This window comes from Amblyomma mixtum, chromosome 5 (assembly GCF_055824585.1).
Source record: "Amblyomma mixtum isolate Tamu chromosome 5, ASM5582458v1, whole genome shotgun sequence".
Lineage (NCBI taxonomy): Eukaryota > Metazoa > Arthropoda > Arachnida > Ixodida > Ixodidae > Amblyomma > Amblyomma mixtum.
Window position 1 is genome coordinate 125,460,175 of NC_143016.1, and position 26,900 is coordinate 125,487,074.

At 46.4% G+C, this 26,900-nt stretch overlaps 3 protein-coding genes across 4 annotated transcripts in view; 1 reads left to right on the forward strand and 2 right to left on the reverse strand.

The window, feature by feature from the left end:
* Positions 1-327: 327 nt before the first annotated feature.
* LOC149343617 (uncharacterized) lies at positions 328-4,009 on the reverse strand. Its single transcript, XM_089545974.1, has one exon. The coding sequence runs from the start codon at positions 3,800-3,802 to the stop codon at positions 1,592-1,594; it is 2,211 nt and encodes a 736-aa protein (XP_089402100.1). The 5' UTR covers positions 3,803-4,009; the 3' UTR covers positions 328-1,591.
* A 5,798-nt stretch (positions 4,010-9,807) lies between these two features.
* Positions 9,808-24,435, reverse strand: LOC149343618 (coenzyme Q-binding protein COQ10 homolog B, mitochondrial). Its single transcript, XM_089545977.1, has 5 exons — positions 24,335-24,435; positions 23,577-23,750; positions 19,765-19,957; positions 11,888-11,989; positions 9,808-10,851 (listed from the first exon to the last, which is right to left on the reverse strand). Exons 1-5 carry the CDS (start codon positions 24,391-24,393, stop codon positions 10,684-10,686), a joined length of 696 nt encoding a protein of 231 aa, XP_089402103.1. The 5' UTR covers positions 24,394-24,435; the 3' UTR covers positions 9,808-10,683.
* A 131-nt stretch (positions 24,436-24,566) lies between these two features.
* The window catches only part of Atg9 (autophagy-related protein 9), a 42,048-nt gene continuing 39,714 nt past the window's right edge, over positions 24,567-26,900 (forward strand). For both annotated transcript variants that reach the window (XM_089545975.1, XM_089545976.1), the window contains exon 1: positions 24,567-24,838. The gene's annotated coding sequence lies outside the window, so the exon portion shown is untranslated. The remainder of the gene's footprint in view (positions 24,839-26,900) is intronic.

Below are 26,900 nucleotides of genomic sequence, written 5' to 3' on the forward strand. Positions count from 1 at the left end.
CTGGCACAAGGTGGGGACAATTGTAGAGCATTAGAAGAGGTCATAGGCCTGCAGCAGATGTAAATGGCTCATGGTGGTAAAGAAATTAAGACCGAGTTTGTCATGCATCTTCAGCTGCATGCTTTAGAGTGTACATTTGTTAATTTCACCTGCACACAACAGCAGATGTAGGCTATCACAAAGACCCAAATATGTTTTTTTACTGCTTGTTGGAGTTGTTAAAAACTTGTGTCAGTAAAAACAGGGACACCAAGACAAACTCTCACGATTACAAAGGACATTGCTGTGCTCCATAACACCAGTCCTATATGGAGAAACTACTAGTAATTGTGTGTACAAGAGGTGGTTTATTCATGCTCAAGTTCAAGGCAAAGCTAGCACTCTGTGTTCGATTATGTCCAATGCAATATGCAATGCCTTTTTCGTTTAAAAAATGTGCATTTCACACTTGTTACAAGATGTGGCGGGTCACTGCAAGTGGGCACTGCACAAACATGAGCTCTGCAAAATCAAACGTGCGCCCATTCCAGACAGCACCATCCCCAATCACTGTGGCAGGTCCTTTAGGGACATAGAGAAAGCAATGCAGTGTCACTTTATACCAGTACCAGCTCCTTTTTTTTTCTTTGTGCATTTCCTTTTTTCCTTGGTTTTAACCTCTCAAAGCTAGAATTGGGCTGCAAGGGTTGCTGTAAGGGTCTGCTCCTGCCTGATTTTGACATTGTGAAGTTTTTCGCTTTGCATTGCCATTCCACAGCATCTGTACTTTATTTCACTCCACCTTCACTGAAACTGCCAAAGCATCGGCAGAAGCTACTAGAGTCCTGCAATGAGGACGCCAGCCATAATCCACTCCGGTCTCCTTTTCCACACTAATTGTTTATTCTCTCTCTCTCTCTCACTGAAATGCAGCCACCGCAGCACACACATGATCCTGTGATCATGAGCCTTGCAGCGAAACAAAGACACACAGTCACCGTGGGAGGTCTTTTCTATGTGCATGCTTACATTGCATGCCACAGCTTCACTCTGTATTACTGCAAATAGCCATTACGCTGCACTTTTCAAGGTGCCCATGGTGGGCTGCCTCAGCAGGAAGAACAACAGCCTTGCTATATCTGCTTCCTTTCCAGGTCTTGCTGCAATGCTTTGCCATTAGTTGCGAATGACATACCTGCCATAGGCCTGCATGTTCCACTTCACAGAGCTCATATTTGTGTGCACCTTGAGGGTCACACTTCCAATGAACATTCAAATATGAAATGATCATACACACAGTTAACAACTCAGGCATAGTGTCCCCATATTCATTACAACACTCCACCATGCAGCTTGACAGGGCAGCAGAAGCTTGGAGTGCAAAGCAATAACTTCTAGACACCATTACCGACTTTCACATTTGTGGAAGCACTACATTACACTCCATACCTTCCATACAAGCAATGGGATTCAATACATATGTGAAAACCCACGGAATCACACAGATATCAGACTTCAGTGTGAACAAAAACATTACTAAAAAAAAAAGCAGTCTATAGAATGTGTCTAAGCACTGTACAAGCAACACCCCACATTCTGCAACCTGCTACCTTCACTGCACTGAAGGTGGTGGACTGGTCAGAATGCGATTAAGGTCCGGCACAGGGTCGTACAAGGGCACCCTCTGGCCCGCATTGTTGTAGACAGGTGACGGTAAGGGACTCTGGTGGAGAAGGTTCATTGCAGCAGCTTGCTGGCCACCAGAAGTTCCGACAGAAGGGCTGATACACAGTGCACGGTGGGGCGGGAAAGGCCCTTGCGGGGGACACGGTGATGGCATCATCATATGCGGCATCAGCCGTCCAAAGTTGGGTGGTGGAGTTCTCAGATTTGGAAACATGGGCGGCTGGTTCAAAAACGGCCTGTTCTGCTGCCAGGATGGCGACGATGCTCCTGCAGCCATGGGTGGTGGCGGAGTGTTCCAGACATTTGGCATGCCGTTGCTGCCGTGTGGGCTCGCAGTCCACGGTGGAGCCTGAGGATTCGGAGGTGGAGGCACGTTCGATTGAAACCTTATCGCTGCTGGAGTGCCGGACCAGCGTTGCTGTGGGCACTGCGATGGGGGCCACTGCGGCCTGTTACTGTCCTGGAAATGCCTAGGCTTCGGAGGCCCTTCCATGCGCGGCCGCATGACACCGTTGGCTGCCTCCGGAAGCTGCCTCTCCTGCTGATCTCTGTTCCGGCCGCCCCTCGATGCACCTCCCCTGCCCCTGCCTCGGGTAGAACGTTGCCGCTCATCGCCACCTGGACGGTCTCCGACGCCACCTGGACGGTCTCCGGCGCCGCCAGCAGCAGGCACAGAGCCACTGCCACCGCTTCTAGCGGCACGCAGCTGCTTGCGCATCTCGCGTTCTTGCTCGTCGTCCGAGAAGTCCAGATGCTCAAGCGGCGGCTCATTATTGTTCTCCCACGAGGCGTCCGAGCCACGCTGCTTGCGTATTTCTGACTCGAGCACGTACTGCGTCACGTCTGCGTGCAGTGGCGCATACAGCACGGGTTCGCCCGGCTCCAGCCCGCGCTGGGCTAATTCCTCGGCCGAGTTGAAGCGCACCGTGTAGTACGGAGCGGCGACGGGCCCCAGAACGTCGAATACGCGTCCGAGGGCCGAGCCGTCCGCGCGGAATAGCACCGAGTCGAGGTCGAGCACTGGTTCTCCCGGTTCGCTCTCCACTACTAGCAGCTGATCGACGGCGTGCCGCACACGGCCGGCCTGGCTCAGCTCCGTGCGCGGCAGCGTGATGTGCAGGTCTTCAATCGGAGGCAGGTCGTCGATGTCCAGCTCCCCGGGGGTCTTGAGACCGGCACTGCGAACCGGCGGCTTGCCACCCGGGCCGCAACGCTTGGTCGGCGCCGGCCGAGCGTCGTCACCTTCCGAGCAGTCGGAGTCGCCCTTCGGCGTGCGACGCCGCACCACCGTCGTCGCGACGACATCATCGTCACTGTCCGAGGATGACGAAGACGAACTGTCGGAAGACGAAGTGTCCTCTTCGTTCTCACGGTAAGGGACGAGCCGCACTTTGGTAGGCACGTGTGCCTTGCGCGGAGAGCACTTGGGTGGGGAACCCGCGCCGGCAGACTGCGACTGCTGGTCGACGTCTGCGATCGACACCACGATCACATCGTTATCTTCGCCATCGTTCTCGACGCGATTTAAAAGGTGGCACACAACGTCTGATGCGGCTTGCTCCACGCTGCAGTTTTGCGACACTTCATCTCCAACACCGTCATGACACTGTGGTGGAGACGACTGGCTTGGCCTCCTAGGTAAAGACTTGGCGGCATCGCTAGCTGGACTTTCACCGATCGGTCCCAGCTCCTTCACCAGTTCCAGCTCCACAGAAAGCTCTGCCTGGGGAGCTTCAGCAGGCGCAGTGCCCATCGCGACAGCACGTACAGGCTCGTCGGCAGCGGCCCGCGTAGATGTTTCTGCATCCGCCAGCGACGAAGAGCTGCTCACCTCGGACTTCAAAGACGCTTCAGTCATTTCGCGCACAAGGGAAGAATCAGCTTCCAGAATCCCGGCTGAAGGCGCCAAATCCGAGATGCTTGCGTTATGTAGCGCCTTCATTGCATTGTTTTCGTTGACGGCATCTGCCGCCAATGCATCGTCGCTCACCATAGGCTCGCTGCCATTAAGCTCGCCTTCACTGCAGACTACGTTGACAACAGGGCTCACCAGGTCGGTTTCTTCGGTACAACCATTTGGAAACGTTTGGGGATCACCCGATCCATGCAAGGTCGGCAGCTCCACTGACGTATTCATTGCAGCATGCAGATCAGAGCCGACAGTGTGTCGTCCGCGACAGGTCACTTAGTACTTGCGCAGCTCCTAATAATGAGTGGCACGTGCGAGATGCGGATGGTAGGATGCAAGCACATACTCGTCTTGCCACACTTGTCTGCTCACTTCAAATCACGACCCCGTGCTTCAAACACACGTGGGTTTCAAGAAGGCATGACAACAAGCTCGGCTTGGCTTGGATACGACAGCTACCGCCTTCAGGAAAGACTTCAATCGGATCGGCTTGGATCATTGTAGCTTCTCTTTTTGCTGTGCGATACATTTTCTCTTGCTGAAGCGGGCATTTGAGCATAATAAGTTTGAGCCGCGCTTCACCTCTGATGCTAAAGGAAGTTGTGCTTTAAACAGCCGAGAACACGAAGATATATATAATTAGCAGGAACGAGCGCTGTTAGTTAGAATTTGGCAGCTAGTTGATGGCACGGCCAAGACAAATGATTAACGCACCCACGCGGTTACTGCGTTATGTCATTTGTTTGTTCGTGCACAGGGGCTCATAAATGTCAGTAACGCTAGCAAAACACGAGCGCACTCGGCGATGTGGTAGGGATGGAGACGTAAAAACCATCCGTTATTCGGCAGTGACACACAAAGGGCAATCGAGGTGCGGCGGCTGCAACCAAAAATTGGTGGCGGTTTAGCACTGCAGATTTTTGCAGGTGGACACCAACATCACGTAGATGAAACCGAGACTGAAGCGTCCACTGACCCAGGGACTGGGGTATCTGTTAGCCGGCGTTGTCGCTTCTGCGGACGCGGTTGTTGCGACACGCGTCTGTTCTTTCACTCTTTCCTCTCGATCCTTCAACTCTCCCCTATCCGCACGTGGCAGCGGTTGTGGCTGATATCGAGCCAGTAGGCAGGCCCATGCTATTTCCTCTTCATCCTTCTTTCAGTCGCAACAACAAGGAGCCAGTTGTGCGCCTTTTTTGAGTCAAAATCAACGGACTCTACAATGTTGTCAACGCCAACACCAATGAACGCTAGTGGTCCACTTGTTTGGTTTTTGACGAAAGGATATGGTCCAGCAACTGTCGCATCTTGGTGGACACCCGAAATATCCTTTATTTGTACATAGTGTATATTGCCCCTATCCTTTCTTACTAATGCCCCTCCCCCTTTATATCCCTCTTCCTGTCCTTTTATTCCCACTAGCAGCAGCTCAGGTGTTTCAGGTTTCGATGGCAGATGCCGTGGTTAGCAGCATCTGTTCCTTCCATATTTATTTTTATTTTTTTAAACAATAAATATCCACTAACAACAACAAGAACATCTGAACCGACCACAGTAAGACAAGGGATAAGAGGGAGTGAAAGAAGAAAGGAAGAAAGAGGAAACTGAAAATTGGTTTTTGAGAAAGGTAATGGCAGAGTATCTGTCTCATGTCGGTGGACACCTGAACCGCACCTTAAGGGAATGGACAAGGGAGGGAATGAGACAAGATATGCAAAGTGGCTGCCACGCTTCCACCCCTCCTACACTTGAATGTCAAATTGCGGTGCCGCCGATGATCTTGCTTCACTAGGCCAGTAAAGCTTTGGCTTTAAAATTTGCATTGTCACTCAAAATTTTGTGGAGCACTTTTTTCAGGCCCTGGTAGTTTCCAGATTATGCAGATTAAGCCCCATGTAAACTTCTGGCTGCTGCATTTTACTAACTCCATTTATAACCTCTTTATGAGGACAACCACAGAGACAGAGTGAGCCTGCCCGAAAATCTGACTCCCCTCTACCCAACCCATACTCTTCACCCAGCTACGAATTTTCGGCCCACATTAGTTGTGCTTTCCTGCCCACCAACGTTGGTTGCTCAATGGTCCAGCTCAGCTGTAGGTGCGACAGCCTCCTTTGTGTGGCGTTTTTAATGCGAAAACATTGTATGACTCATCAGGAACGAAACCTGGCAGCATTTTGTGGTGCCAAACTTCAAGACGCCACCATGGTCTCGTATGCCATGAAATACTAATGGGTAGGCGTTTTTCTTTTTTTAAATTCAAGTGTGAATTTTGAAGATGAAGCCCATACACGAATGACAAAAAAAAAGATGTATAACTGTATTTTTTTCAGTCATTTAGTGTCAGACAGGGTGAGCACATACACAGTGTGGCCCTTACATGACATATAGAGTAATTTTGTTTTCACCATGAAGCTCTGTATTTCTTCTTCCAGACAGCCTGCAGCAGAACCAACAAATCAGGTGAAGGTTGTGTGAATAGTTCACTACGCAGGCACCACTATGAGCCCAATGCAAGTCTTTGCTGGGGTACATAAAGCTCCGATTACATACCGTGTGCTATGATTCAGAGCAGAAGCACTCATTTTTATTTATTCGAAGGATTTTCAACTTATTTCAATTTTCTTTAAATTCGTTTCAAAGAACTTTTTCAAATATGTCCACATTCAAACAGTGCCTTCCAAATACTACTTTAGGACAATAGTAGGTAGGATACAACTTGAGAAAACAGTGCAACGGTCAGAGGCATCCTGTACTACTCTGTTAACAAAACACAACATTAAACGAAATCAGCTTTTTAACATATCACTTTATTAAACAAGCCAGATATCAAAATTGTAAAGCTTATAACTTTTTTATTCTGGTTAGCTTTTTTTTTTCAGGTAACAAAAAAAGTTTTAACAACAGGCTACTTTTTTGTCGTGAAGGAATGTAGCGCGGCGGCCCTAAATGTGAGTGGAGCTTCACTGCAGACTTAAAGTTCTATCCAACTAAGCCCTCTTCCTACTTTCTGCGTACAGCCACATCAGTGTTGAAGCCTTTGTTTAAGCCACACCTCTTCAACTACCTTTGGAAGACTGGTTGACAATGAACCACTAAACAATACCAAAGAAAATGCGACAAGCTGTAAAACAAAAATTGACTTGCAACTCCAAACTTGGGGGGAGGGGCTTAAGAACAATTACAACATAAACTCTCTAAACGGCACTCAGTCGGCACATATAATCTACTCATAGATTGTGTATGCACAAAATACACTAAGAATTTGGTGTTCTGCTAAAAGCAGCAACTAAGAACATGTATCTTGATGTAATGTGCACTGGAAACGTGATGAAATATGCAACAAACCCAACTCTACTACCAGGCAGATAGGTTTATGGTCTATGGGGGTTTAACGTCCCAAAGCGACTCAGGCTGTGAGGGACGACGTAGTGAAGGGCTCCGCAAATTTCGACCACCTGGGGTTCTTGAACGTGCACTGACATCGTAAAGTAGACGGGCCTCTAGAATTTCGCCTCCATTGAAATTCGACTGCCGCAGCCGGAATTGAACCTGCGTCTTTTGGGTCAGCAGCCGACCGCCGTAACCACTGAGCCACCACAGCAGGTACCAGGCAGATAGAGAGAGACATTGTGTCGCTAAGTTTCCTGCTTTTACACCGCATATTTTAAAAATTTTTCTTCAGGTTGCACCTCTTCTTTCGCACAGATTCATAAATGCCTTCCAAGTTCATGGATGGGTTCCAGGATTTATTAAATCAGCACATTCGTGTGTTGCCTCCTTTATAATTATAAATTGGATCCAAATTTCATGGTTGCATGCACGCTGAAGATATGCCATGTTCATTTTGCTTAAAGCACTACATACACCTAATTTTAGTTGCATGTTTTCTTTGTCTTCTTCTCTGTAATAACGCAGAAGACATTAGAATACATGAATCGCCACGAGATGTTCACTTACGGGTGCTAAATAATTTACAATCGAATTTCTTCTCGCATGCTCTTTTGATTTCACAAACCAAAGATAGCTGCGACATGCAAGGTGTATTTAAGTCTTGTAAGGTATGAAAATAAAAACGGCAATGTAAACTCTCATACGCCATTTGCAGTCATTCCAGCTCTTGCAGCAGGCTAGCTTAAGCGTTGCAGTGAATTAAAACTACGTGTCAGCGACTACAGTGCATTTTACAGCGAAAGCAGTGCTAGCGTCACCCGAACCCTTGATGTGAAGCCGCCAGCCACCCTTGATCCACTGCCCCACTGATCTTCACACTCCGAAGCTCTATTCACCACCCATTTAAACCCCACCCACCATCAACCCACCTATCTCCACCCAAACGAAGTCCATGCACAAACAGCAAAACAAAAAAGGGACAGTAAAATCGAATTCAGAGACATGGTGGGAAAGCAAGCTGCCCTCCAGGAGCACCACCTTCCAGCCACCTCCCCACCCAACACCCCTAGCTAGAGGGTATCCACCCAACCCCACCCTCAACCCTCCTCCAGCTACCTTCAGCCTCAACAAAAAATTGTCACACGTGTGAAGCCTGTGCTTAGTGTACAAGTATCAAAGTAATCACTGAGGGTAAATCAAACTGCTTTTGTCGAGTTGTTGAATCCTATGTCCGATCGTTTAGTAATCTTTTTTTTTTCTGTCTCGTGTGACCTATACACACCTTACATGTCAGTCATTGCTCTGCTGTTGAAAACGAAACAGCATTAGAAAAAAAAATTAATTTTAAATTATTTAGCAGTCGTATGGCAATACCATGGGGTGATCCATGCATATTAATGTCTAACGCAACATTCAAGACAAAACATGCAAGTAAAAATTTTGTGTCTATACTGCCTTAATGTTTTCTCAAGCGATGCCTGGACGCTCAAACAAGGGCTCAAAACCTATTTAGGTGGAGCATTATTTGCAGCTCTAGTTGTATATGGCTGAAGTCTGCAACAAAACTCTGCCCACATCCATGATCACCGCACACCGCTCCTTTACAACACACAAAACCGTCTGCTCCTCAACTCTTTCTAATCACAAGATGAAATTACGAGCACAAGAAATTCGGTGCTTGCGACTTTTTAAATACAGCGAAATATAACTTGACTGCATTTCCAGGAGTGGCCACTTAGTGGAAAAGGACAGCACACGGTGGGCAATGAGCTACTGTTGCCAACATAAATTTTTAACACAATAGCGTTAAGGGTCGTGCTGTCCACACAATCCGGTGTTGGCATTGTGAGCGAAAAATCACGAGATGACTCTGGTTCGTGGTGCCCACAGAGCAACCTAGGAGGCACGTGGGCCTCCCAGATCATGTGACCTAGCAACATCATCACAACCTGCGCACCGGATAGCGAGAAAACTACCCACCGTGGCAGGTAGCAGTTAAATTAATGATTGGTCACTGGGGAAGAGCAACCTGACTTGCACAAGCCCCCACCAGTGGCAGCACCTGCCATCGCAGGGCAGTGGCGCATCGCTTAGGCGCAGCACCACTGCGCCTGGAGGGGTACGAGGACTCCCAGGAACCTATGAATGTAAAGTAGAGAATGACCTTTTACATATATGGGAATTAACTCATTTCGCTATCACATCATATCCTTGAGGCAGGAGTTTTAACTTGTACCCTGCCATAGTAGTAACAAATGCAAGAGCATCCACAATAACTAAATTCACTCAATGACACTAATTAGCGTCACAGTATATGCATCATCTGCTGACAAGTTTTCTGAACTGACTGAAACCATTGTTTGTTCTCTCAAGTGGCCATCTGGCACTGGAAGCTTACTCGAAACATAGCTATATCAGTAAAATGAAAATTTGGGCTAGTTGGTATTGGCTGTACATGTTCCCAGCGCAAAAAAAAAAAAGACAAGGATCGCAGGAGCACCACAGCTGTTCCTTCCAAAAGCCTGTCTTACTATTGTCGCTCGGAACATGCATAGCTATTCAACTTATTCCACACAAACTCTCGTCTTGAGATTGCCCCCGTGTGCAAAAGACCTGCAATCCTGACCACAGTTTATCCTCAGCCACGGAGGCAAAATGCACTGCAGCAAATGCACTTACCTTGCTACGTACAACAAAGAAGGGGTGGCAGCAATAAGCAAGTCACCAAACTTGACAGCTATACGACAATTTCATTCACAAATAATTCCATAGCCTGCACTTCAGCACCAGCCATATTAGGCAAGGTCAACTGTTTGAAATCACACAGAATCAGTCAGAAAAACAGGAATAATAATTTATTTCCGGTAAGTGTCAAACAAAAATAAAACTTCTTGCCAGAGCTCTGCAACAGTGTGCGCTCAAAAATTGGGGAATTTCTTAAAAACCGAGATAAGCTCTGCCGAAGCTCTGCGTGCCGTGTTCGGTATCACCCTCCAAGAGCAATTATAAAATGAAGTACAACACTAGTCACCTTGGATTGCCGACAGCACAGCCACATTTCTGCCTTTTGTTCCTTTGTCTCCACTACTCAAAGCAAGAAAAACACTAACCTAGAAAAGCCACTAGCCGATGAAATAAAAATATTACAAGAATGAGCTATTGCATTAAACATAAATACTACACTCACGTAAGCCGACACTGCTCAAATAACCTAGAAATTTTAATTTGTCCAAGAGGATCACTTCAAGGTGCTGCTCCTTAGCAGTTTGGCTCCATTTACGACTGAAAACTTTCCACTCGCGCAACGCTGGACAGCATGCAAGGACGTCCGAGCGCTACTGCAGAGATCACCACCACTAGGCCTGTTTCCATCTTGTGGCCAATTCGTGAAGCGACGCCTCATGGATGTCCGCACAGTTCTGCTGTCCTCCGGCTGATGGCTGCTCCATAACTTCTCTGTTTGTTGCTGGCATCTTCAAACTATAAAACACCCCCTCACCTCACCATCCATGCACGCTCAGTTGCCCCTTGTGAGCGGAGCGCCACCTGGCAGATGGACTGCGCACTAGAGAAATGACGTTCACAAAACATGGCAGCTCTAGATGGAACAAAAAAGTGGGGCGAGAGATGCGAGAAAAACGTGGAGGTGAGGGGGGGGATGTGGGACATTGAAGCAGTCCGCATGTGTCTAGACAGGGCTACTTGGGGGGCCGGCGTCAGGGGGCACCAGAGGGCAGCACCTTGCCGCCCCGGCCGGGGATGGACTGCTTGCCGTACAGGGTGGCTGCCCGGTCCAGAAAGGCACGTGTCATCTGCCGCACTACCTCGTCCAGGAACATGTGCGCCAGGTGTGAGTGCAGCCGAGAACGGAACTCAAAGGACACCTGCACGGAAGGAAGGCAACCTGAGCAATGTGGAAGCAACAGCTGTGGTTAAAGGGACACTGCATATTTACTTATTTATTTATTTATTTATAGAATACTCCAGACCTGAAGATGGGTCCAAGCAGGAGGGGTAAAAATACATAAAAAGAAGCGCGGCAAATTACATAGCAGCAAACTAACATATGAGTAATAGAACATAGTAAAGAACAAGGAAAAACAACTCGGCAATTACCAATAAGCAATTTTGTCAATGGCATCGCTGCTGTTTAAAACCTCAGGTGGGAGTTCATTCCATTGAGTTACAGTGTGAGGAAAAAATGAGTATTTAAAAGCATTGATTCTAGCAGTGTACGGTGTTAGAGATTCCGTGGGACGATGTCGTGTTAGTCGCGTTGTGTTTGTTACTCTTGAGTAGGAAAAGAAATTTCAATCTTTGAATTTTTCTTAGTGTTTGCAATGTCTCTATGTTGTTTTGTGCCATAAGAGTGGTTGGAGAGTCAGTAGAACAATATTTATTACAGATAAATCAAACAGGTTTTCGCTGGATCATTTCCAGTGCCTCAATGTTATGTTTTGTGTAAGGGTCCCAGACGGTGCATGCGTACTCAAGTTTCGGTCTGATGATGGATGTGTAGGCTGGAAGCTTTGCACTAGAAGGAGCGCCTTTTAATCTATGCCTAAGAAAGCAAAGTTTTAGAAAGGATGACGTACAGATGTTGGTTATATGTTTATTCCAGCTAAGATTATTGGTTATAGTAACACCTAAGTATTTGTATTCGTTATATATATTTTGTTACACAAAAGTGCCCAAAAAATAACGCTATCAGATATGCTGAATGTCAAAGGAGAATCAAAACGGTCACAAGTATCTGCAAAATGTCCAAAAATTGACACTGAGAAATCGAATCTACCCTTCCCATGTTACGACCAAATGAAGAAGGCAATACAGGGGTACGGAAACGGCTATAGCTTACCCCTCAATTCCAATGTGACTCTTTGTTACAAAGTAAAGTAGTCATGGAACAAGGAAGCCTACCTTGAAGTCCAGTGTGCAAGTCTTGGGGTTGTCCTCGATGCCAGGCTCAAACCTCCAGATGGTCTCCAGGTGGTTGAATAGGCGCCCATCCGAGCACACCGACTGCGATGTCACAAACCCCAACAAGTAAATGCCAACTTCCCTTGTTTCTTCTTCTTGTGTGCCACAAGAGACATCTTGCTATTTTTGGGCTCTAAAATGGTATGCATACAGTAAAGCAAACCGTACAGGCCACAAGCACATAGTATATGCATAGCTGATTACAAAGCACACAATGGCTTTAATGTTGTGCATGTAGCAATGAGGGTTCAGATATCCTCAACCTTGTATTACATGCACCATTATGACAGGGTGCAGGTAAAGTAAATTATAGTTCCTTCTTTTTTTTTTTTCTTTTTTGCAGCAGCAGCACCAGGAGCAACCCTAAGTGACTTGAAAACAAGATGCACCAAAATATATCTTCCAACAAGGCCACCATTTACAAAAATGGGAAGTGCTACAGAGTGCTTCACAGTAGACACGTGCAAATATGTAACACTATTCTGCTACAGAAAGATATCCCAGCAGAGCAACGTTGTGGTCAGCTACAGTTACGCTCACCCACTTAGCCTAACCGATGCGGCTGACCACTAACTATTTCTTAGTTAAATGTTGCCGAGGCACAGTTAGGTGGACACCATTCTCTTGGACTCTGGTATAACCCGGCATTAAAACATAGCAGTGATTTGACAAACAAAAATAAATGTTACATGAAATTAAAGCAATCAATAAATGCACCCACCTACTGCCTAAAATTAGACTTCTCCTCAGGTCTGAAGTAACTAACAAAGAGCTCCACTTGGCTCTCCAGAACGAAGCATGTTAAACCAGCCTTTGCAGTGAGTGCAAGGTTTCTAAGCATATATTCTGCCCTTTAGATGTGCTCGAACAGTCTGGCCACAGCGAGTTTGTGCTGTGGGCAAAGAGATTAGTTTTGTTTTATGTAGTTGTTTGTTTCGTTCCCTTTCATCACTTTGACTTGGCCACACGGTACACTCTGCGGCTTACCCATTACAAAGGACGTAGCTGGCAGAGAGTTTAATTCTGTTTGGTGTAGTTTTTTTTTTGTTTCTTTTAACTTGTCCGCATGGTACGCTCTGCGGCTTACCTGTTACAAAGGGCATAGCCGGAGTCGCAGTCACCATCTTCATCAATCCTTTACCGCTTGAGCAGCCTGTAGCCCGAGCACTGAGCCTCAAGGGCCTTGAAACCCACTGACGCACTCGTCATCATCTCAACTCTTTGCAATCATTACTTATGTACAGCCTGACATCGAAGGACAGCTCTCCTAGTCATACACTGAACAGCACCTGCCCAGCTTTTCCGTGCCATTTCACCTCCGTAAACTTGCTATTCCTCCTCACTTTTTCTTGCAGCTGGACATGCGACTCTATCCATTGCAGTCTCTTGTGATGTGCACTTTTCAGAGTTGTGATATTTCCCCCTACACGAAAGCACAGAATCGAGTGGTAATTTGGTGCGGTAGCCAATCTATGTCAGCAGTTCTGATGCCCACATTTTATGGTATCAGTTCCCACAAGTTCAGTAACAATTTAGCAAAAAGTACAATTATTTTCCTCCATCAGAGGATCCAGGAATATAAACCGACGACTCCAGTCAAGCTAGCGGCAGCAGGAATGAGAATGTGTTTTATTGAGAGATGTGTAGCAAACACCCACCTAATGACCACCCCTGATGCAGGTGTCATAGAAGCCGACATAACCGACCACTACCCTATTTTTATACAGTTGGGCAACTGTGTTAACTACGTTAGGCATACCCAGTTCATTAAAAAAACATTGAACTCTGCATTATTCCTTGAACGGGTTGCTATTATTGACTGGTCAGTGATTAAGGCTCTTGATGACGCTGATATGGCATTTAATCAGTTCTTTCTTATTATCTCTAATACTATCGATGAACGTTCTACAGTATACAACCACAAAAAGAAATTTTCAACTCCGAATAATCCCTGGATGACTTCTAGCCTTCTAAGCAACTTGAGAAAGAAAGATAACCTCTATAGAAAATGCAAAAAGCAACCATTTAACTTAAGGCTTTTAGCGTGTTATAAGAAATATTCTAATGTATTAGGCTTGCTCCTTAGAACAGCAAAGAAAAAGTACTGCGAAAGAGAAATAACTCTCGCTGGTAATAACGTTCATAAGCAATGGAAAGTTATTAATTTCTTCCTAAACAGAAACAACACGAAAGCTCCCATATCAACAATTACTTCCGGTAAGGAAACACATAACAATCCCTCAGACATTGCTGAAACCTTTAGTGATTCATTTGCTCTAGCCTCAGGAGTTTTAAGTACTGCCGCTAATCAAACATTACAACGATCTCCCCATAGCATTTTCCTTTTTCCTGTTTCTCCCGATGAAATTGGCAAAATAATCAGCAATCTGAAAGACACCAGTCCAGGTCTCGATAATATACAATCATCTCATATTAAGTTAATTGCGCATCTCATTTGCGATGTGTTCGCCCATATTGTTAACTTAGTCTTGAAATCAGGCACTTTCCCTGCTGCGTTGAAAAAGGCAAAGCTAACTCCAGTCTTCAAAAAGGGTGATAAACAAATCATTTCTAATTATCGCCCAATCGCCATTTTATCATTTTTCAGCAAAATTATGAAAAAGCCATTGTTATTCGAATAAACAACTACTTAACAAAATTTGACATTCTCTCACCTAACCAGTTCGGTTTCAGAATGGGATTCTCCGCCGAATTAGCTGTGATCTCTCTCACTGATAAAATTAAATCCTACATCGACGCAGGTAACTTTGCTGGTGCATTATTTATTGACCTTTCCAAAGCTTTTAATTCCCTCAACCATGCTATTTTATTCAACAAGCTTGATGCTACTGACATAAATGGGCATGCGCTTTCACTAGTCAGAAGCTATTTATTCAACACAAAACAAGCCGTGTTCATCTCAGGAACATACTCAAAATTCAAGACCACTAACGTTGGAGTTCCGCAAGGTTCCCTTCTTGGCCCTCTTCTATTTTTATTATATATCAATGACCTCCCTAGGTGTCTTCATAATTCCACCTGTTTTCTTTATGCGGACGACACAACAATCTTAACCTCGGATTCACATATAACTAAAGTGGTTGACAAACCTAACATTGATGCACAAAATGTATTCGATTGGTGCAGAAATAATTTGCTGTCCATCAATGCATCCAAATCTAGCTTTACAGTTTTTAGGTCCCCCCATAAAATTCTTTGCGAAAACCAGTGTTGTCGGTAACGCGTTACTTTTTCCACTAACTTAGTAACGTACTCATTACCATTTCGGAACTGTAATGGGTAACATACTTGCGTTAACATTTTCTGGTAACGTGAGGTGTCACGTTACTAGTTACTTTTTATTTCAATTGTCCCCCTCCGCCTCTTTTTCAAAAAAAAGAACGCCGAAAATGATGTTGCAAATAAACAAAACATACGGGTGCTCTCGACGACCCTTGTTGCGGCTCGCATGCATGCCAGAAAACATCTGCCCTTGACGACGCACTCAACTAAAAAAAAAAAAACACGAACACGCAGTCACACACTTGTCTTTACCCCCGTACCACTCACAGACACAACTCTCTAAAGAGTGGACGCTTGCCGAGCCACCAATGGACCATTTGCAGAAATCTGTAAGCCAGTTTCTCCGTAAGCTTGTTTTCCAACCAAAAGGTCTCGATCCCAGGCGACCTTTTCGCATTCTTTATGGAAGCAGTTCTCTCTTCTGAGTAAACACAGGAATGTAGCCAGTTTACTTCAAGATGGCCCCAAGAGAGCCGTCGAAAGAGTACACTGGTACAGCACAGAAAAGGAGATTGAAGTCAACTGGCTGTAGCACCGAAGTAGAGGAAAAAAGGAAATGGGCCTTTGTTAATTCCTGTGCCGGCAGTAGTGAGCTACCTTACACCAAACTTTCTAAAAATTTTCTGCTGAACGACACTGTCGCTCCAACTTTCTCCCATCATAGTCATGTCCCCCCCCCCCTTTCTCCCTTAGCCAGAACAAGGAACAACGCACTCCCCACAGCACTGTGACTAAGGACGGCTTCCCTCCTTTTCCTGCCTAGACTCTGTTGCAAGCAGAGTGCGACCATCCGGAGTTTCCATTCGCTTGAAGAATATGAGCGTGTCATCAGGGTTTGAGATCTTTTGGTTGGAAAACAAGCCTTGCAGAGAAGACGAGTTATAGGTTACAGCTACAGCAAAGACGCAATGATTAAAATTTATGGCCATGGAGTAACGTCAAAGTAACGTGCGATACTTTTTTTCTGTAACGGTAACGCTTTACCTTTTTTTGTAGGTAACGTAGGGCGGTAACACATTCTTTTTTTTTAGCATAACGAGTAACGTATTTAGTTACTTTTTTTCGGTAACGCCTACAATACTGGCGAAAACCCATCTGTTAGCATAGGCTCAAACTCGATCTTTTCAGCTGATCACGCATCCTTTCTAGGTGTAGTACTTGACAAACATCTTAAATTTCAAACCCACATTACATCCATTTCATGAAAAATGGCGTATGGTATTAGAGTACTAATTAAAGTTCGCCCATATTTTCATGTGCCCATTCTCATTTCCCTTTATTATTCATTCATCCACTCCCATATTCAGTATTGCATTTCATCTTGGGGAAACACATATCATTCGCATTTATCATCTCTGCAAACTATTCAAAACCAAGCCATTTGCATTTTAACTTATAGTCACTACTCTGTAAATGCGCCTCGTCTGCTCCTATACCACAATATTTTGTCTGTGCGCAAAGTAATCGAATACAAATTATGTACCATTATGTACAAATCTGTTAGAGAGCTACTTCCTTTTTCACTAACTACCAGTGAACAAATTCCGCGTCGCAACGACACATGTTTTGCTAATCACAATAACTTCTTACTCCCTAAACCTAACACTAATTACGGTAAACAAACAGTTCGTTTCTCCGCTACCACTTTATGGAACTCATTACCTGTTACCATTAAGCAATCATCAAATATCTGTGCCTTTAAATCCGCTCTTCGTCAGTTTTTACAATCCCCCTAATAGTATTTCTCATGGTAAATGGTACTAGTTTTGTCATTTATATCACTCTATGAGTTTTGTTTTGTGTTGTTCTGTACGCTTTTAGGTGTGTAACCATTTTTCATTCAAATAAGTCTCTGCATTCTTTCCTGTATCTCACTTTCTGCTCTTTACTGATGCCAACATCTTTATAATTTTTGCATCTGCTGCCTCTATATTCATTTTTACAATTGTTCTCACAGGAGGTCCTGTGACCTCCTTCTGTATTCCAGTGTTTTTTTATTCTTGTACCATAAACATGCAATAAACGAACCTTGAACCCTAGTGCTTTCAGTGCTTTCATGCACATTAAAATGAGACACTGCTCAAGGCACAAGGCTGAAAGAAATGTACTACTAAGCATTTGAATACACCAGAAGGCTTCTTTAATGATGCCTGAAATTTCCACATAGTCCCTGACAATAACAACTTCACAGTGGCTGAGGCTTCACTATTGCAAAGGCTTCACTACTGCACTATTGAGTATGTCATAAGTAAAGCTAAAAATAAAAAGGCCATCTGGTGAGCTGTTGCGATATCTCGTGCCCTCTTTCACAATGGCAGCAGCCGCTTAAGCAGAAATTTTCTGTGCTTGAGAAGTGCTATTTTATAAGGCTATATGTCCATCTAAGCAAAAAAAAAACCTTGTTAAGTCAGCTTGAAATTGTTAATCACTAGCCTACAGCCATTATCTGCAGACAAAGTTGTCTCGTACAGCCCCTGGAGGTGAAGAAAGCACAGCAGCAAAATCAATGCGTGTATGTATAGCATATAAGTTATTGCGTAAAAAAAAGTTCACTTGATAAAAGGGTGCTAGTCTGCGTATTTCTAAGCCCTTGTCATTTTGTGCATTTCAAAACAGCTCTAGTTCGTGATCCAACTTTCTTTCTGCATGTGTTTTCTCCAATTTGTTACAAAAATTATCTCTCAGCTATTCTCGGCAGAATGCCTCATATGCAACTTCTCTCACTACTGGTCCTATGTAGGCACCTACTGCTGAATACACCCAACCAAGACAAAAGCCTGATACATTTGATTTAGGTGTACTACTACAGCGCTCAGTATGCGAGCACTCTGGTGGGTGCTAGCGCGTTGCACTTCATACTGAGCAGGATCGTACACCACGAAAACCCAGCCAAAATGATCAAAAGAATAAGATAGGCGCAATACGAAAATTCTATTTTAATCCTGTTCCACTCTGAACTTTTGTTCCCCATCATTGCTGCCTCAGGGCAATCCACGCACCTGCACCTACCGAGATCAGCCACTTGGTGAGGCAAATGACAAAAATTTAGGACCAATCAATTGGACTGGTGCGGAGAAAATGTGACAGCATACTTCTGCATTTGCGAAGCTATTCTAGATCTGATTCAATTCCAATTCTGAGTTCACTGTCTTTCACTCCCCAGACTATCTCAATGGACAACTTGCAGAATAACGAGCGCCCTCTACAATTTTCCAACCAAGAACCCTCGTACGCAGATGGCAATCTCGCATTCTTCTTCGAAAAGGGAGAGGAGAGCCATCCCTTTATCTGTATGGGAGGGAAATTGTTGAAAGGACACAATACAGCCAAGGCGCGAACGACAGGTGCAGGTCGAGACAGGCAGTCGTCAAGGGAATGCATCATTGTAACCTCTGCACAACTTTCCTTTACAATCTACCTCGAAAGCTGGCAAAGTCCGGCGGGGCTTCAGGTTCACACAGATTTGGGGGCAGCCCCGCACACCTTTTCGAAGAAGGACACAGTGCAGGGCTGCTGACTCATCTCCCCTCGCGCTGAACCCTTCATGCAGCATTGCAGGAAGCGAAAACGTGTCTGTGAACGAGGGTTCTTGGTTGGAAAACATCTTCCTGTAAGTCAGCTTTCCCGCAATTTTGCAAGTTGTCCATTTCGACTATGCAACATGAGTGACATTCAGGCCGGCGCAATGGTTGAGCGATGCACCACTGCACTGGCAGGTGGCCGTTTCAAACACCACTACTGGTGGAGCTTGTGAAACCCAGGTTGCTCTTCCTGATCAGTGTGAGAAGGAACAGCTCCCAAAAGTCACATTTTTGCACGGACAGTTCTTCGGGAGGCTGTATATTTTGCAGGTAGGCCTTGTCAGAGCAATTTTCTTCTTAGTCATTCTTAGTCCGGAGTCTCCCTTCTCCCCCCCTAAACACTACCTAGCAGGTGAAGAATTCACATATACACCACTGCCGGACAGTTTTTCGCCTTCGTGGCCCTTTTAATGCTACTGATCCGGAGTTCCCGGGTTCAAACCTGCCCGCATCGGCTGCGTTTCGATGGAGACAAAATTCAGAGAAGCCCGTGTGCTGTGCACAATGTCAGTGCATGTTAAAGATCCCCAGGTGGTCAAAATTACTCTGGAGACCTCCACTATGGCACCTCTTTCTCTATTTTTCTTTCACTCCAACCTTCTTTTCTTCCCTTACAGCACGGTTCTGGTGTCCACTGAGATGTGAGACAATTACCACATCATTTCCTCTCCTCAAAAATCAACTTTCAATTTTTTCAATCACATTAAAACGAGCATAAGGAATCAGTATAGAGCTCAACTACTGTGGCAGGAGCAGCATCTGCAAGCAGCCGCGTGAGACACGACTATGACAATGCTGCATTTATTATGAGCTCACAGCAATTAGGCATTCCAACCAGCACCAAACTCAAACAGGCTTTCCTTAGAGCTCAAAAGAAAAAGTAAAGACAAAGCTGGCCAGCTGTGACCAAGAGAGATCAGTGGCACCCCGCACCTTGACAAGGGTGGGCCGCACCATGGTGACGTGTGAGACGTAGCTCTCAACGATGGGTGGGAATCCAACTTGCATATAGGCTGTCAGGGCCTTCGGTGACCGGGCTGTCACACGTGACTGGGTGCACCAGGGCACAAAGTCCCGGTAGAACTCCACCCGAGAGACCACCTCAAACATCTGGTCCGCTGAGTACCTGTCGCATTGTTGCAAAAAGGGGAAGCAAAAGAAATGTGAAGCAAAACATCTTAGTGAGAAGCCGACACTTCAAGGACAGCACTGAGTGGTTGAGCACTGTTTTCGGTATGCACAATGCAAGAGAAGTAAGCAAGGATAGTGTTCAGCTCTCACATTCCTTAAATTTTGTTCAGGGTAGCTGCACATAATCCACTGCAGGTTAGTCGCAGGTAGCATGTACAAAAAATAGCGTGCCTACGGATTACATGTCAACCATGGAGCCTGAACTGTCTGCAGGCACAAGAGCAAAAGGATTACCGCATATCACCATGGATGGAGACTTGAATAGCAGCAGAAAGGTTAGTTTACAAAAGGTTGGTTTACAAAAACCAAGTAATGACCTGTCAACGTCTGTTCCTTGCCACAGCAGCTCTGGCATGGTAATTCCCACAGAAGAGATCCCAGCCCAGTGGTATGCCAAACTTTAAGGGGACTCTCTGCAACGACAGCTAGCAATACACAAAATATGCATTATTTTAATGCAACAGCTTTAGAGTCTGCATCAGGAGCAAAATCTGCCATTCGTTGTCACAAAATTTGCTGACTGGTCTAGGGAAGTTACGTGACCCTGTGACATCACAACCTGCCCTGATGGGCCACTCTGATTGGTCAACAGAGGTCATGTGACCCTATGATGTCATCACAACCTGCCCGCCGTGGCAGGTGGCAGATGTTACCATTGGTTTGTGAGCAACCTGCCCACCATGACAGGAGGCAAATATATTAATGACTGGTCGAGAGAGCCCATGCAACCTTGTGACATCATCACAACCAGCCGACTGGGTTGTAAGCAACCTAGTTTCTAGATAGCAACCTCAGACAAAAACAAAAAAATATGATGATCCAAATGTTGGCACCACCACAGCATAGCCGATACCTGCTCCTGCAGCTAGCAGTCCGAATATGGTGGCTCATGGACAGACAATTGCCCAGACACTTACGCAAACACAGAAGCTGCAACGGGAGTTGTGAAAAATGTGAAACCTAATGCTGATGATGAATGTTTATGGCACAACAGCATCTGTGGCCAAAGAGCACCATGGCACAAGATTTTTTTCTTCTACTCAAGGTTGGGTTAAGGACCCATTTCCCAAGCATTTCACCCTAAAGAAGCCGAGCACCAGGCAAGGGGAAAACTTGTACCCTATTGTGTCACCTGTGGGTATACCGGCAGCACTGCGGATCGAACCCCGCATCTCCCGCATGCGAGGCGGATGCTCATACCAATAGGCCACCAATGCGGTCAAGGAATCTAATGCTCTCGCATTCCAAACTAAAGCGTCCCCATAGTTTTTTTATTCTTTATTGATCACTCTTACAGTTACAAGCTCTTCTAGATGGGAAACTCAGGCTGCAATTACGCCTCTTCTTTCTCGCACTGAAATCTCTATGCAACTCTTTTCATGTTGCTTCGTAAAATCTGAAGACCTGTCAAAAAGACACTTCCAGTAGATGCATGTGTTTCACAGACTTTGTCCTTGACCTACTGTGCTGGGACTTGCAGCAGTCAAACATATTGCCTTGTGGCAGTGACAGCAGCACGCAGGCATGCAGGCAGGCATATCGAAAGGCAGGCAGGCAACTAAGGTTTTGAAAGGGAAGCTAGTCTGAGGCAGAAAAATAGTGTGCACTGAACATGGCCATCACTTGTAGACACTGGCGTGCATACCCACATTAAAGTATGAAACTCACGCATCTCCATAATTTATTTTTTTACTGGTACAGAAATGAAAACATGTGGATGCCTTCACTTCAAATTTCTGTGCCAGCATAGATGCCTTCCACACATTACTCATGGTACACAGCTTGAAATATACCCCAATTTTAAAGGTAGCTACATAAACCTACTCTAAAGTGCACCACCATGTAGCCATAGGCACCAGTATAGCAAACTGACATTAATTAGACTCAAAACAGTGAGTGACATGTGCCAGCCTGTGAGGCACACAGTAATGAGTAATGTCATCAGATACTGGTACACTCTTGATCATTCATTTGAGAAATTGAAGTGTCCTTGACAGAGGCTTGAAGGCCCAAATGACTGACCACCGCATATGCTTTAGAACCTGCCTACATCACACTGTGCCCAGAAATTAAACTGAATGCCGATATGCTTAACTGCAAGTTATACATGGCTATTTTCTGGGCAACAGATACTCATCGAAGAAAAAGCAAACAACTTCCTGCTCGGTACTTATTCAACACCTTAGCGGGCTTGGTCAAGCCAGGCTTGTCACAAGCCAAATGTCATTTCTGGTTCCTGACGAGTCCGGCTTGTCATGAGATTATTGGCACTTTGTGTCCAGTTTAAGGCCAGTAGGGGTTCACCCAAAGCATAATTTTGGTTTGCCAACAGGTGGCAGCACAAGGACTAAATGACCTTTTCGTACTATTTAAAAAAAAAAGTCAGCTGGGGGTTAAAAAAGCCAAATGCTGGATCTTGCTGAGAACAGAGCAGTTCGGCCACTGTCTGATGACAACTGTGTGAAAAATGCATATGTGTTAGCTTTCAGCACTGCATTAGCAATGAGTGAATATGACAGAGTGATTCTGTGCCATTGTGAGATAGAGAGGGGGGGGGGGGGGTTTATTGACGGGAAAGGCAGAGAGGTTGGCCGGAAAAATGAATATCTGGAACGCTACTCTACACTGGGGAACGGGAGAAGAGAGAAAAAAAGAGGGTCACGATGGGGGATGATGATGGTGGAAGGTGGCAGATGAAAAAAATGACAAGGCACATTTGCTAACATTACCAGCGAGTCAAGGCCTGTGTTGCTTAAAAAGCGTGACAGCGCTCGTGTTGCCCGTAGAGTTTTCTAACTAACTGGCCAAGTGCCGAGGATGAATTCCTCCGAGAGGGGACTGGTGTCAAAAGACACCATTGAGATTCACAAATCACACAGCAGAAAGGCGTCACCTAACACAATGTGTCAGCTGCAATGCATCAGCTGCAATTCAGGGCTGCTTACGCAACCAATGCAACTAACCACATTAATTGAAAAACCTACCACATAGGGATCAGCATTGGTGCACTAAGGTGGAAGGTAATAACAAAAGGTTTGTCCAGCTACATGTAAGTAATAAAAAGTTGCTCTTGCTATTTGACGATATTTTCCTGTTAAGCACACCGTGTGACAGGTAGTCAAAGTTCGGGCATGTCATCTTGCATGCATTGTCTGAATGTATCTCTACTTTACTGCATCAAATGCTTTCTTTGCCGCAGCATTTAAAAATTACCAACATATGTTTAACGACTGGCGCAGTAGTGTCACGGCCCATACAGCACTGCTATGACAATTAGTTCTACAACGGAACGGTCCTGAAGGAAGGGTACTGAAGCGAGAGAACCGCTTCATTGGGCTGCAGGCGCGGGATTTGTCACCTCGCCGCTGGTGATCTTCCCTGCCAGCAGGTACGCAGCAAGTGCTAACTACGCCTCGGCCCATCTTACGCAACTCCGCCAGCGGCAAGCAGCCAAACCCTTTTCGCACCTCTGCAGGGGACGAACTCGGAGGTTGCACAACTATCCATCAGCTGACATGTGCATGACGTATCATAAAGGAAAGCGATCGACTCACCCGAGAAGCTTCCGCTCTGAGTAGTGGAGCGTATTGCCGCCGCCCGAGGGTTTCACGAGTCGAAAGAAGGTCCGCACCCAGGCCGCACTGCCGTGTTGGCCGATTCCGCCGGGCACTTGAGACGCTGCTGCGTCGCAGGGAACCTTGTTCCGCGCCGACACCATGGCAAAGCCGCTGCACCAGTTGGCACAAATGTCCCGCGCGCGCTCTACTTACACTGTGCTTCATCGGAGGCGCGCTGCCACGCGCGACCTTTGTCCTCGACATGACGCTAAATATACGTCCTCGAGACAAAACAGGTCGGAAGGCTCGAATTCAGAAGGACAACAACGAGTGGAACTCCGACTCGCCAATCCCGCCACCGACTGCAGCGGTTACGATGAATAAAAATCGGAGTTTCGCAGAAACCAGTTTCATTCATTCGGCCTCGACCAAAGCGCGCGATCAGCTGACACGGTCCCAGTTTCGTCTTCGTCCAAAACAAGGAAAGCGCGCATGTATGTATGTCAGGAAGTAAGAAGCAAAGGCTGGCAAGAAGAGAGTAAATAAAAGCGAAAGAATTAACCTGAGCGAGAAAACAGAGTGAAGGCGGATTTGACTTCGTGAGGTGAACATGCAATGCTACGCTTGAGCTTTTTCTTTTTCTAATGGTGCTTCCCGCACAACCCGCACCACCGGTCATGCTGTGCCTTCTTTGATTACAAAGCTAACTTCTTATAAATTTAATAAAAAAATACATCGTATTAAAAGTTACGCACCGAAATCCATCGAGTTTCGTGCATGGTTTCGAGCAGCGCAAAACCCCCAAGGCAGCCATCAGCCGGAGAGAACAGTCCCGCAACAATTCACTTCTTTTATTAAAAGTTAATTTTAAAAAATTTACAATAAATATAGAAAGTAAATAATACTTTAAATTCGTGCAAAATATTGTGGCTTACAAGCAAAAAAGTTGCTACTGCACATTCTGCGGAGCTTTTGTATTGCTTCCTCGCATGACAAAGAAAAGCAAAAAGGCAAAAGGGCCATTTCGGTTTGTGGCTGACCCAGCTAGAACCGCCTGCTGCTGAGTCTTTCTGAGCGCACGCATTTGTGCGCTCGCTTCCGACGCCCTCCCACGTTTTTCGCAGCTATGTTCCTTGTCGTGGCACTGAGGTCCAGTGCCTCATAGCGACGGTGGTTTGCGAGGAATGGATACGCACGAGGCGGGCACGACGGATGATGCAGCGGGGATCGCCTCCATCAGCTGATCGAAACCTCCGCACGTAAGTTACCCATGTCTCTTTCTGGTTGTTTGACCTATACTTTTATACCGTGCATAACACCTTCCATTGACAAAGGTTCGACTCCCTGTGTCATCCATTTTTTGCACGTTTGTACGCGGTCACGACGACGACGCACACGACAGATGGGGTACTCTACCAGACCGTTTCGCTTGCGACATGTCCGCTGGCGCAAACTCGGTGCAAGCCCGGGCGCGTCCGTTACCTACGGCCGGCTAGGTGCTGCGTTTACTAGTCTCGAGTTATCTCCTAACGCGAGCGCGTTTACAGAGTGCGGCAACAAAGGGTCCGAGCGAAACGAGTACACATACGTGCTGCGATAGCAGCAGCAATAGCTCGTTTGTGGCGCTCTCCTGTCAAGCTGCCCATGAGTGGTGGTCGTGCGATGTCCTTGCTCGGCCGCGTGTCTTGTGTGTACGCTGCGTTTCCCCCCACAACGAATGCGCCCGAGAAAGACTCCTATTTTTAGCGGTTTGGGTCCAACCTTTGCGATCCGCGCGCTTGCGCCCCGGTGGTGAAGCGCGCCCGTTCATTCTCTAGCGCGCGAATTTTTTTTCGCGTAGTCAAAGCAGTGTTGTTGCTGATCGCGGGCGCGTTTCTACGGGCGCGCCGCACAGTGCGCTAGCTGGGCACACATCTAAAAACGTCCGCGCAGACAACGTTTGTTCCGTTTTCACGGATCTGCCCTTCGCTTTTATAAACCGCGCCTGGTTGGCAGGCTCGGCGCGGTGTTTTTCAGCCCGCGGTGTTTTTGCTTAGGTTTTCTTTGAAATCCTTTCTTCCGGCTCGCGCGCGTTCGACCGACTCGATCGAGTAACTACAACCACGCGTGCGTTCATTGAACGCGCATCCGCTCGTGACGGCGTTACGTGAGTCACATGGAAAACACCACCACCCGGTAGTGATATGCGAGAAGCATATATGTGAATGGTGCCAGGCTGTGGTGGTACCACCACCCCGGTTGGCACGACCACCACACCGCCTGGAACTTGCTTAGCGAAACGAATGCGCAGGTGGTTCAGACATCCGCTCAACGCCTTTCCACTGCCGCGCTGCGCGTTTCTACCACTTTTTTTTTTTTCCCCCTTCGTCTTTGCTCGCACGTTTTTCGCGTGCTAAAAAAAAAAAAAAAAAACTCCCCTCGACCACCGACCCTTGGGGTGGGGTTGGGTGCTTTCTACCAGCAAAAGAAGTGCGGGCGGAGAGCAGTCGGGGCGCGTCAATAGAAGGGCTTCCCCGAAAACCTTGGGGACGAAATACAATAGCCTTGTTCACTCCGACGCGCAGGTGCCCTTGAACTGCGGGCGCCGTCGCGGTAATTACGAAAAAAAAAAAAAGGGAGGGAGTAGGGGGACTGGGATTACTTGAGGCAACGCGGAAAGACCTCGTTCGCTTGTCCACCGCGCCTGGCTTGCATTACAATGCGATATTTTCGGCCTTCAGCGCGCTTGCAGTGCGTTTGGCACGAGCCCGCGGCGACGGTCAAACCAGGCAGTTTCGGTTGCTGGGTGCAGGGAGGGTTATTTACGACGCGTCGTCCCCACTTTTCAGTTATCGGAATTGCAAGTCACGGCTTCCGGGGCCTCCGAGCTCAGCCTTGCATGCGCTTACTGGGGGCAACAACCCCTCTCCGGTCCTGTTCTGCTGAGCACCCCGGCGGGCAGGGGCAAGGCCTTGGTGCCTTCAGTTGCTCAGATAATGCTTGGCCCTGCAGGTGCCTTTGCAGTGTAGTTGCAGCCTCCAGCTCAGTTCCTCATTGGCTTGAAGGGTAAGGTGGAATATCCTGCAATGTATTCCAGACAAGAAAATACTGTGTACATTTATGCCACTCTATTTAGTTGAATGCTAAGGGCAGTCCTTGTTAGATGTGCATTGAATTTGAACTCCCTCTTGAATTTCAGAAAATAGAAAACCTGAAAGCGAAGGGCCCCCATTCATAATGCACCACACTGTTTGCATGGCTGTATCTTGGGCTGTCATGTTTGCTGATAGTAGATGCTATCAGGAAGCGTTAGTGTACATTGGAACAACTCTTTGGCATACA